The sequence below is a fragment of the Lipotes vexillifer genome, unplaced genomic scaffold, assembly GCF_000442215.2.
Source record: "Lipotes vexillifer unplaced genomic scaffold, Lipotes_vexillifer_v1.1 scaffold575, whole genome shotgun sequence".
NCBI lineage: Eukaryota > Metazoa > Chordata > Mammalia > Artiodactyla > Lipotidae > Lipotes > Lipotes vexillifer.
Window position 1 is genome coordinate 3,324,848 of NW_006780198.1, and position 12,214 is coordinate 3,337,061.

General features: G+C 46.6%; 1 protein-coding gene across 1 annotated transcript in view; it reads right to left on the reverse strand.

Moving 5' to 3' along the window:
• SLC2A5 (solute carrier family 2 member 5) overlaps positions 1-12,214 on the reverse strand; it is a 24,556-nt gene that overhangs the window by 7,416 nt on the left and 4,926 nt on the right. The window contains exons 2-4 of the mRNA XM_007453315.1: positions 9,463-9,561; positions 8,521-8,681; positions 3,589-3,713 (exon numbers count right to left, since the gene is read on the reverse strand). Of these exons, the coding sequence (XP_007453377.1) occupies positions 3,589-3,713; positions 8,521-8,681; positions 9,463-9,561 (385 nt within the window). The remainder of the gene's footprint in view (positions 1-3,588; positions 3,714-8,520; positions 8,682-9,462; positions 9,562-12,214) is intronic.

Consider the following 12,214-nt stretch of genomic DNA (forward strand, 5'->3'; position numbering starts at 1 on the left):
ATGTGTTAGCATACGGTATTTGTTTTTCTCTTTCTGACTTATTTCACTCTGTGTGACAGACTCTATCTAGGTCCATCCACCTCACTACAAATAACTCAATTTCGTTTCTTTTTATGGCTGAGTAATATTCCATAGTATATATGTGCCACATCTTTATCCATTCATCTGTCGATGGACACTTAGGTTGCTTCCGTGTCCTGGCTATTGTAAGTAGAGCTGCAATGAACATTGTGGTACCTGACTCTTTTTGAATTATGGTTTTCTCAGGGTATATGCCCAGTAGTGGGATTCTGCTTAATATTTTAAAAGGGGTATCACAGTTCATTAATTAATACCAATTCTTTCTAATTTTTAGACAAAGACGGACAGTCTTTAGAGCAGCTCTTAGGTGTCTTGTGTGGTGGACGGGGGGAACCCTGCAGGCCCAGTGCCCAAAGGGCTATAGAGAAAGCGAGGCCCTCGTGTTGCCCGGTCACCATTCAGGCCCTGGTGGCCGCTTCTCAAGTCCAAGTGCTTCTGAACTTAGTTAATAGCAACACTGGAGAGACAAACACCAGGAGGTCTGTGAAGAGATGGGATTCCCTTCATGTCGGTGGAGAACAGTCTCATTCTGTCTTAAAAACAACTCCACGGGGCAACCCCCGGCCAGCCTGTTCTGACATCAAAGTCAGAGAAGCAGCTTTTAAAGTTTAAATTCCGCTAGTGAAAGTCTGAAGTGTTCTTACCAAAGACGTTGACTAACAGCAAACCAGCAAACGGAGCATCTGGGGGTCCAAGCTGCATTGACCCTGAACCCCCTTGGTCAGAGTGGCCGTTTACTTCGTTTTTAGGGTGTCTAAGTACCACGGGGCTTGATGAAACCCTTTCCTGACTTTTCAGGAAATACGTGAAGGAATGAACAGCAAATAGATTAGGCTTCTGCTGGAGTTCTTCAAGTATGACCTGAAGACACAGGGGGTTCCTGACACCTTTCAGGGGGTCTGTGAGATCAAAACTGTTTTCAGAACCGTCCTGAGATGTTACTTGTCCTTTTCATTCTCGTTCCCTGACCATTTTTCCAGAGATCACATGCCCTCTGACATCACACCAACAGAACACAGAAGCAGGTTTGAGAGTCTGGCTGTCTTCTGTTAAGCCAGACATTCAAGAGATTTGCAAAAATGTAAAGCAATACCACTAAATTTTTTTGTTTTAGAAAATAGAATTATTTTCATAAAGAATTGTAATGGGCTTATTATTGCTATCTTAAAATGAATTAATACATTTCTTGGTTGCAATTTCTAACATGGTAAATATTGATCAGTATAACACATACGAGCTCCTTAGAACCCTCAATAATTTTAAGAGTGTAAAGGGGTCCTGAGGCCAAAAAGTTTGAGAACTGTTGACCAGAAGTCATGCTTATTTAAAAGCATGGAATTCCCTGGCGGTCCAGTGGTTAGGACTCCGTGCTTTCACTGCCGAGGGCCTGGGTTCAATCCCTGGTTGGGGAATTAAGGTCCGGAAAGCTGTGTGGCATGACCAAAAAAAAAAAAAAAAAAAAAAAAAAAAAAAAAAAGGGGGGTTGGGCTAAATAGGTTGGGATCTGTGATTTTTCTATTGGAGCCTAACATTTCTTTTTTGGAACCAACTCTGAATTGTTGGCTGTCAATAGAAACGTGACAGCGCCTGCCCACTGCTGACAACTTCCAGGAATCGTCCATTTTTCATAAAGCTGAGCCCGGCTGCAGGGAAAAACTGCAGGAGCAGGGCCAGGCACCTCGGGATTCCTGGCCAGACGGTAGATGAATGTCCGGGTGTTCTCAGGGAAAGCTAGAATGAATGAAGTTTGCCAGGGGGCCCATCAGTCCCTCCTTGAGGTGACCTCTTCTGTCTTCGGGAATCTTGTTTTCCTCTTCATCTCCCCAGCCCTGCAATCCCTCACCACTTCCCCCAATACCAGGTTCCTTGCTGTCTCCTCTATTGTCAGTAAACTCCAGGGAAGGGGTTTGCTGACATCCGGCCAAATCATCCCTTCTTCATCCCCATCCCTGTGTTTGGAAGGAGAACGAGTCACTTGACAATGCCACAGCCTGGTGGGGGGCGAGTGAAGCGCCCAGGGTGCAGCATTTCCAGGGATGCTTACCCTTGGGGGCCCACCCTGCAGTGCACGGCCCGGAGAGTGGGCACCTCGCTTGCCTCGACGGCCCTGGCCCTTCTGCCTACAGAGGAAGCCAACCTGGAGGAAGGCTACGGCATGGCTGAACCATGTCTCTTCAGTCTGAAGCCATCATGGGGGAATTTTCTATAACCAGGGAAACCCGGCCTGGGCAGAATGGCTTTGGAGAGGTTACTACCATTAACTCTTTTCTGGTAGAGGGATTCATGCATTTGATAATTTCTCAAGCTTTTTTGACCACAACTCACGGTGCAAAATACAGAAATACATTTTAAATCCAACTTGGTTCTCACATATGTATAAAGATAAAGAACTGAAACAACGTTTCAAAAGACAATCCTTGGGCTTCCCCGGTGGCACAGTGGTTGGGAGTCCGCCTGCCGATGCAGGAGGGTGTGGGTTTGTGCCCTGGTCCGGGAAGATCCCACATGCTGCTGCGGAGCGGCTGGGCCCGCTTCCGGAGCCTGTGCTCCGCAGTGGGTGGGGGGGTGGAGCCACAACACTGAGAGGCCCACGTGCCACACACAAAAAAAGACAATCCTTATCTTTACTACATGTGACACAGTCTACCCTAGTTAAAAGCAAAAAAGAAAATACTGTTTGCTAAACAGATGTCACCACCCACCAACTGATCCTGAGACAGGCTGAGATCTGGAACACTTTGCTGCAGTGTTTGCACCTGGATAAACATCTCCTTGAGCAACAAGCTGCAGAGAAACTATAAGAGACTAAAAATAACCGTGTGCATGTGTAGTTGGGGCAAATTATGGACAAAAAGATACAAAAAGACCAAAGAAAACCCAACTGTCACCTCTGAAGAGCCAGGAGAAAACACTGGATGCCTTGAGCGAAAGCAGTGTACTGCACATGCCCCCTGCACTCAACAGCACAAAGGGGTGGGCAAAACACCTAAGCCACCCCTCTGGCCTGATGCCTGGACACACCTCTTCCCTCACCCCATATAAGGAACGAGCTCGCCGCCCCCCCTCGGGGAGTGAGCAAGGGAACCTGTTACTTGTTTTTGCTCCCTCCTGCGGCTGCAGGGGCCCCAACAAAGCCTTTTGCCTGTATTTCTTGTCTAGCCTCTAGCCAATTTCGGTTGATTGGGGAAGGCCAAGAGCCCTGGTCAGTATCAGTCCCGACCTGCAGTTTAGAAAACATTGAGATAAAGGACTGGTTCGAAGGACCGGTCCTGTCCTAAGATTCTGTATCTCAGTCTTTCAAAGAACAGCTTTCTTCACAGCAAACTCCACAGTGAAGGTCTGCCCGCAGTCCACACACATCCCTATAACGCAGGGGCTTAAGCGTCTACCCACAGCAGAGGTGTAGGAACAGCTTGAACCTATATGCTTCAGAGACACCAGATTGGTTCAGACCCCAGGTGCCTGTTCTCCCTCCCTCTGACCATCCCAAATCACAGAATGGTTTACCTGCACATATTCCCACCAAAAGTCTGGCCACAATTATCATCTCAAATGACCTGGCAACTTCACTGCATCCCATTAAGATCGCAGGCACGATGGAAAAGATGTTGTTGAACAGCAAGGTTCCTTTTCTGCAGAGGACAAAATACCAGTCGGTTTGGTTTAAGGATTTGCCACTCCTTTAACAAATGTTTGCCGAGCATCTACTCAGTTACAGCAGTTGCTGTTGTGTTGTTCGATTTGCTGTTGACCTAAGATGGATACAGGTCCAGTGCATGGCCTGGTGTGGGAATATTCTCTGTGGGAGCAGATGTAAATGACCCCAATGCAGAGGGCATCAGTAGTGGGGAACAGAGGGAAAGGCTCGCATATTACAATACAGTAAGGGTTCTGCAACCATAAACTAACATGATTTTAGTGTAATCTTGAAACCCAGACTGGATGAGGATATTAAAGGAAAGGTTTAGGCCAATCTCACCTATCAACATAGACGTGAAACTCCTAAATGAAATATTAGCCAATTGAATTCAACAGCATATATAAGAATCTTTCAAGGTTAAAAACACCATATTAAAGATTGTACTGGGGAAAAATACAGGATTATCAATTTAAGTAGCAAAACAAGTCAATAAAATTTGATATCTCTCATGATTTAAAAGAAAACCTTAACAAACTATAAAAATGAGGGAATTTATGTAAGCTGATAAAGGGTATCTCCTGAAAACCTATAAAAAAAATCAAACTTAATAAAACTTACAAAGCAGTCCAATTTAAGTCAAGACTGGAGTTGGACTTGGGCCCTGGAGAGCCAGACAAAGGCAAAGGGAAAGCTTCTCTGGAGAAGCCCCTCCCATTGGGCTCCCCAGGAGTTCCCCCAGCCAGGGACCCCCACCCCCTGAGATGAAGCATCACCATTACAGGACACACAAGACAATCCACCACCTGCAAGAGGCTCTGCACATACAAACAGCACAGCTTCAGACAACAGGAATAAATGGAAGCCACAAAATATGTTTTAAATGAGCAGTGTCATAAAATAAGGAATCAAAAGCGTACTATAGAAAGAACAAGATCATACACAAAACAGAGCTATCCAAAACAATAGCAAAAAAGATAGATTTTAAAAGCAAATGAGGGCTTCCCTGGTGGCGCAGTGCTTGAGAGTCCGCCTGCCGATGCAGGAGACGCGGGTTCGTGCCCCGTTTCGGGAAGATCCCACATGCCGCGGAGCGGCTGGGCCCGTGAGCCATGGCCACTGAGCCTGCGCGTCCGGAGCCTGTGCTCCGCAAATGGGAGAGGCCACAAGAGTGAGAGGCCCGCATAACGCAAGAAAAAAAAAAAAAGAATAAAAAAAAAAAATAAAAGCAAATGAATAAAACTTAGAAATGAAAAATATAGTCATTGAAATAAAAACGTAGTAGGTGAATTGCAGCTGAGGAAAGAATTAATGAATAGGAAGGCAGACCTGAGGAAGTTACATAGAAAGCAGCACAGAGAGAGAGAGAGAAGATGGGAAGTATGACAGATTAAGATAGGGAGGATTATAATATCACTAGTCACAGTAGCCAGAAGGTGGAAGCAACCCAGATGTCCATCGACAGATGAATGGATAAACTAAATGTAGTATATTCATACAACAGAGTATTATTCAGCCTTAAAAAGGAAAGAAATTCTGACACGTGCTACAATATGAATGCACCTTCAGGGCATTAGGCTAAGTGAGATAACCCAGTCACAAAAGGACAAATCGTGTAGGATTCATTCATATAAGGTCCTTAGAGTAGTCAAATGCACAGACAGAAAGTTGATTGGTGACTTACAGGAAGACAAGAAAGGGGAGTTATTGTTTAATGGGTACATGGTGTCCATTTTTGTAAGAGGAAAAGTTATAGAGATGGGTGGTGGTGATGGTTGCAGAACAGTGTGAATGTACTTAATGCCAAAAACCTGTACACCGGACTTCCCTGGTGGCGCAGTGGTTAAGAAGCCACCTGCCAATGCAGGGGAGCCGGTTTCGAGCCCTGGTCCGGGAAGATCCCACATGTCGCGGAGCAACTAAGCCCCTGCGCCACAACTTCTGGGCCTGCACTCTAGAGCCCACGAGCCACAACTACTGAGCCCGCATGCCACAACTACTGAAGCCCATGTGCCTAGAGCCTGTGCTCCGCAGCAAGAGAAGCCACTGCAATGAGAAGCCCATGCACCAGAGCCAAGAGTAGCCCCTGCTCACCACAACTAGAGAAAAGCCTGCACGCAGCAACGAAGACCCAATACAGCCAAATAAATAAATAAAAATTAAAAAAAACCAACTGTACACTTAAAAGTTGGTTAAAATGGTAAATTTTATGTTATGTATATTTACCACACTTTTTTTTTTTTTGCCGCACCGTGCCACTTGTGGGATCTTAGTTGCCTGACCAGGGATCAAACCTGGGCCCTGGCAGTGAAAGCATGGAGTCCTAACCACTGGACTGCCAGGGAATTCCCACCACAATTTTTGAAAAATAGTTTTTTAAAGAAGTCTTTCTACAGACAACAAAAACAACGACAAAGGCACGGAGGAACTTCCAGAAGAATATAGAAAATGGAGGAGAGAAAATATCTGTAGAAATGATGGCTGAAAACTTTCCAGAACTGATGACAAAGACATGAAACCTCAGACAAGGAACTGCCATGAGTTCTGGGATAAATAAATCAGCCATGGCTTGCTCATGAAAGGGAAGATTCAATGGTGTAAGGATGTTTAGTTTTCCTCCAATTAAATGATAAATCCAAATCAATTCCAAGCAGAATCCTTTTTCAGGGATTTCGATAAGCTGATTTTAAAATTAACACAGAAGACTAAAGGAACATGAATAACAAAGATAAATTTGGGAGTAAGTGATTTTTTACATGGAAAAAAATTAAAATAAAATTGGCCTTCCCTCTCCATTCACCTACTACATACAAAATAAAATTATCCCAGATCTATCTGGGAAAGACAAAATTGTAAAATTATTTTTTAAATTATAATTTATCCTTATGACGCCTGGTAGGGAAGAGACTGTCTTAAGACACAGAAAGCAAAAATCATAGATGAGTTAAATGTGACCACTTGAACATTTAAAGATTTTGTATCAAAAAGATACTACATATACAATTAAAAATAAAGCAACAGGGCTTCCCTGGTGGCACAGTGGTTAGGAGTCTGCCTGCCAATGCAGGGGACACGGGTTCGATCCCTAGTCCGGGAAGATCCCACATGCCGTGGAGCAACTAAGCCCATGCGCCACGACTACTGAGCCTGTGCTCTAGAGCCTGCAGGCCACAACTACCGAGCCCGCGTGCCACAACTACTGAGCTCGTGTGCCTAGAGCCCATGCTCCACAACAAGAGAAGCCACAGCAATGAGAAACCCGCGCACCGCAACAAGAGTAGCCCCCATTCGCCGCAACTAGAGAAAGCCCGCGTGCAGCAATGAAGACCCAAAAAGCCAAAGAAATAAATTAAAGAAATAAATTAAAGAAATAAATTTAAAATAATAAATAAATAAATAAATGAGGCAACGGATTGAGAAGACATGTGCCGGATACAACAGAGTACAGTGTGGATGTTACTTGCACGATGTGCTCAGAAGTGAAATTTCCTCCCAGCACCCTCTGTGCCTCCTTTTCCCATGTGTGAAAAGGGGATGGGGCTTTTGTAAGGATTAGTGCAATTAATATCCCCGAAAAGCACTTCCGATAGAGGCCGGCAAGTAGGAACCCATCAATTAATTGTTAGCTGCTACTGATATTTAAAGAACACTGATAAATCTTTAAGAAAACCACAAACAACTGAATAGCGTTTATCACATTTTCAATTGGACTAGCAACTGTCAGCTCCATCTTCAGACCAGACGGCTAGTCCTTCACTCAGGAGAAGCATCCTGCAGATCTGTGACTTGACTGATGTTCTGCCCACCGGTGGTCCACAGGGAGAACCGTGCGTTCAACACCAACCTCCCAGCAAGACTTCAGGACCTTAGATCCTGAATCACAGCTTGTATGTTTCTATTCTCAGATTCTTTTTGAAAAAGACTGGAGAAGGAACCAAGGTCTGGGGTCTGGCCTTGAGCTCACTAGATCTGTGGCTGAGAACGGGCACTTTACCTCAACCCGCCTCCGTGTGCCCATCCTCAAAGGGAGGGGGCTGGAGGGGAAGAACTCTTAAATACTGTTCATAACAAGGCTGCTTGCTCTCTCATGCCCATGGAATTTACCAGGGGGGTGGGAGGGCTTAAGGACCTTTCTTGGAATCAAATACAGAATCTCTGATGCTTCTAGAATTAGGGGCAAAGATTTAAGCTCTGCTCTTGCCATTGATGACACTCACAGTGAGGGTCGCCCTGGGACCACACGGTCTCACACTGAAGGGCTTGACATTAATCTCAGCCATTTCAGAGTTTTACAGGAATTTAATTTGGGCTACATTTTGCATGTAACTGGATTCCAAGGTAAAAGAACAGAGCAGTTAGCTTGTGTTCATTTAGGAAGCAGAGTTCAGGAACATCAGTCTATGGTCTGATGCCTTGGCCATGCCATCTGGCATTTGACTCTTCTAAAGGCCAAAAGGAAGTTCTGGAAAGGATGATTTCAAGGCAAGAGAGGGTAAGAGCGGGAGTGAGTCCTGATCTCTGAAGCACCCTCTGCTCTTTCCATGCCCACCCCAGACCCTGAGACCCATCACCCCCACCCAACTCCAGCCCTGAGACCTTCATTGCCTAAGTCCCCAAACACTCGGTCGATGTCTGGTCTTCTTAACCACATTAGGAAACAACCACCAGGGAAGCCCAGGAAACAAAAATCATCACAGCAATCATTACCTGGTTTTATGATAATGATTTCTGCTTTAGGCCCAAGTTTTAAACTCTGATGGGGTCTATGAGTTTCAGGGAGTTGAACATTCACCTTCCCTTACCTGCCTAATTTATTCACCAAGGGGCCGACCATGAGGGAGCCGAGGAAGCCTCCGAAGGGAAACATGGACACAGAAACCGACCACAGCAAGGTCAAGGAAAATTCGCTTATGTATTCACTGATTCTGTCATAGTAGGTCTCGTTATAAAATGCTTTCATGAGCTGGAGAGCAAAGCAAAACAGAACACAAAAATAATTTGAGCTGGTTTTGCAGAAAGAACAGTGTAAGTTGTTGGGCCACCCGATGGGATGAGCTGGGCACGTTGGAACATCAACACGATTAAGCGGAGGAGGGGAATGAAGATTAACAGCGATTAGCAGGGGGCACCCACGCTGGGGTGGGCGGCTGGGAGGCCTCTGATGGGCAAGCTGCCGGGGCTGTTTTTTTTTTTTCTTTAAAGAATTTGGCTGGTTCTCTTTATTATTTATTTGGCCACGCCCCGCAGCGTGTGGGATCTTAGTTTCCTGACAAGGGATCGAACCCGCGCCCCCTGCAGTGGACTCTTGGAGTCTTAACCACTGGACCGCCAGGGAAGTCCCTGCCCAGGATGTTTCTAACCCCAGAAAGGAATGACTCCAGGCTTCCAATCACGGAATCAATGCTGGATGAGCCTGGCCCCTCCAGACTCTGCTGTGGATTACAAGGCTGCGGAAGATCAGAGTGCCCCCAAACCTACCCCCCACCCCTGGAGGCCAGCCCACCGCGTGTCCAGCCAGGCCTGGCTCTCCACGAGAACCTGGTGTGTCCCCATGACCCTGCGCCTGCAAGTCCCTTGGGCTTGCACTGTTTATTTCATGGGTTTCCCCCACCCTTCAGTTGAGGTCCCACTGTGTGCCCTCAGCGTCCGTACAGTCCCACCCTAGTGGCCACCCGGGCACCGGCTGCTCCAAACCCAGCTCCCTGTTCCCGGGGGGCTGCGTCTCGCCCACCATAGCGACCTACCTTGGCAGGGGAGTTAATAGCAGCCACGTTGTACCCATACTGGAAGGATGACCCAAAGGCAGCTATCAGCGTCGCCAAAGCAAGCACTGGTGTCAGCCTCTGCAGGAGGAGAGATCACGGCTTTAGGTAAGGAAGCAACCCGGAGTTCCAGGGAGCTCCTGATTTACTCAGAGTCTTGCAGAAAGATGGATATAATGGGATCTGAAGGCCCGTGGTCTTTCAACCACTCCGTGTCTGGAAACCTACCCTCCATGCACCTTGGGTGGAGCAGGTTTCTTTAACCGTAGCACTTAAGCCTGGATAATCCTTTGTTGTGGGAGGCTGTCTGTGTGCACTGTAGAGACACCCCTCACCCCATCTGAGACAACCTAAATGTCTCCAGACATTGCTAAATGACCCTGGGGGCAGGTGGGGAATCGCCCCTGGTTGAGAATCACTGGGTCTCAACAAAACCGAAGGGTCACCCCCTCCAACACGCCACCTAATGTCTGAGCTGCTCCTGTGACATTCCTGCATGGGACTGCCTCTGCTGATTGCAGCAAATGCACTCAGGCACTGCCTCAAACCCAAACCCCCCAAAAAATCAGAGAGAAAATGTGAAATTTTTTAATTTTTTAGGGCCACTGATTAACTTCCTTTAGCCTCTGGACTGTTGCTCTAAGAGACAGAAGGCACGGTGAAAGAAATAGTTAAATATAGATTTCTGGGGACTCTTAAACACACACATCCTGTGACGATATCCCCTTTGACACCTGGGTAACTGAACACTCATTTAAGACAATCTTTAATGACATGTGGGAATTCATTAGTAAAAGAATGAAAATTGGGAGAAAAAAGCGGAAAGAGCTTTGCTCTTAGAATCTATGGATCTCACTTTGAATTTGCTTCACCGCCACTTTCTGGCTTAATTTCTGTGATCTTCAGTTTCCTCATCTTTAGCGTTAGGATAATAACACCTCTCGGAGTTACTGCAAGGATTCATTATGGAAGCGTCTAGCTGTGGAGGTGAATCCACTGACTGGGGTGGGCCTGGGCTCTCTGAACCCGCCATTGACGCCCTCCATCCTGTACTACAACCGAGGTCCCCATCACATGAGACTCAGCCCCTCTGGTGGCGAGCTGAGGTCCTCATGCCTCCCCTGGGCAGCATCCCTCCGAATCTAAGGGGGAAGCTCTTGAGAGAGGCAAGTAGGAGCAGGACAGGCAGAGAAACAGTGGGCACCTGGGCCTCACCTCATGCCCGGGGTGGGGAGGGGGCGCTGAGCTGGTGACCCCCTCCCCGACCCTACAGAGCAGGTGCAGGACCCGCAGGAGTCCTGGTCAAAAGCAGAACCGCAAGTGAAACTTTGCCCGCGTCTCCTCTTCCACCAAATAATTAACAAATGCTTAATTCACAGGAAGTTTCTGGTAACGATGATAAGAGCCACAGACAAGGCAGCCTATCAAGGAGCAGCGGGCTCTGGTTTCCAGTCTCTCCTCAGGCCCCACCACCCCCTCGGGCCAGGGGGGCAGCAGGTGACAGAAGTGGGGGGAGCAGGGGATGGTGCCCAGGAGGGGAGGCGGGTCCCAGGGCTGTTGCTACACCGTGTTTTCTAAAGGCAGGGGGGTATGCAAGTAGGCATACCCACCCCACCCCCAAAACCCCACCCAGGAGGTAGCATAGGGCCAACCATGTTACACTTCACCTCCTGAAGTGCTCTGGGTATTCATTCATTCACACATTGAGCACCTACTGTGAGCCAGCCATGGTTCTAGGTTCTAACTACTAGGGATATAGTGGAGAAGAAAACAAAGATCCCTGCCCTATAGCTGTCCTATTGCTTGATTTGGTGGAAGGGAGGAAGGAAGGAGGGGAGGGAAGGAGGCAAGGAAGGAAAAAAAATGTTGATTAAAATTTCTCTTCTTCTAATTCCCTTCCCAGTAAATGATAAACTATAAATGCACCAGGTTTCATTCATAGTGCAGGTGCAACTCCAACATTCTGCTTTGATGGGTCCCAAGGTTTGAAGTCCTTAGCCAAGCTCAGTGGGGGAGCGGGCTGGTGTCCCGGGGCTCATGCCCCAGACTGGGGGGATCCTGCCAGGTACGTGGATAGCCAGCTCTCTGACTGCTTTTATGGGATTCTGGCAAAAATTATCAGAGACCTCACGCTGTAGAGTGTCTAAGCCTAGAGCACATAATTCAACTTCTATTCCTTGGCTTCCTCCTTGAATTCAAGCCATAGGCACATTCTAAGGACCCGTAGGAATCACGGCTCACCCTTTGTGGAAACAGCAAAGACATTCTGGGTAAGTTCTCAAGTTCTCACCGACCTTGCTGGTCCAAATGCCTTCATTCTTATGAAACAAAATTATTTTTAAGGCAGGAAAAGAAACATTTAACATAAAATTTTCTCTGCCATTTGAGCCACTATCCCCTCCCCTTTAGTGTGCATTAAGCATATGCATTACACGTTAACTAGATCCCCTTAGAAGACACAGGAAAGCCTACTCACAAAAAAAAGAAAAGAAAAAAAACAACAACAAACAATATCCTCCTGGCACCAGCAAGCTAAATCCTTAGGAGATAACATTCCTTTCCCAATCCTGTAAGGGGTCACAATAACTCACTACTCACCTTGTTAGACTATGTAAACTGTCAATATGTTACTTTGATATATAACACTTTGTCTCAAAAATTATATAACTGTGCTCTGACTTCTAACAGGAAGAACAGTCCTCAGAGCTTTCTTTTTTTTTTTTTTTTTTTTTTC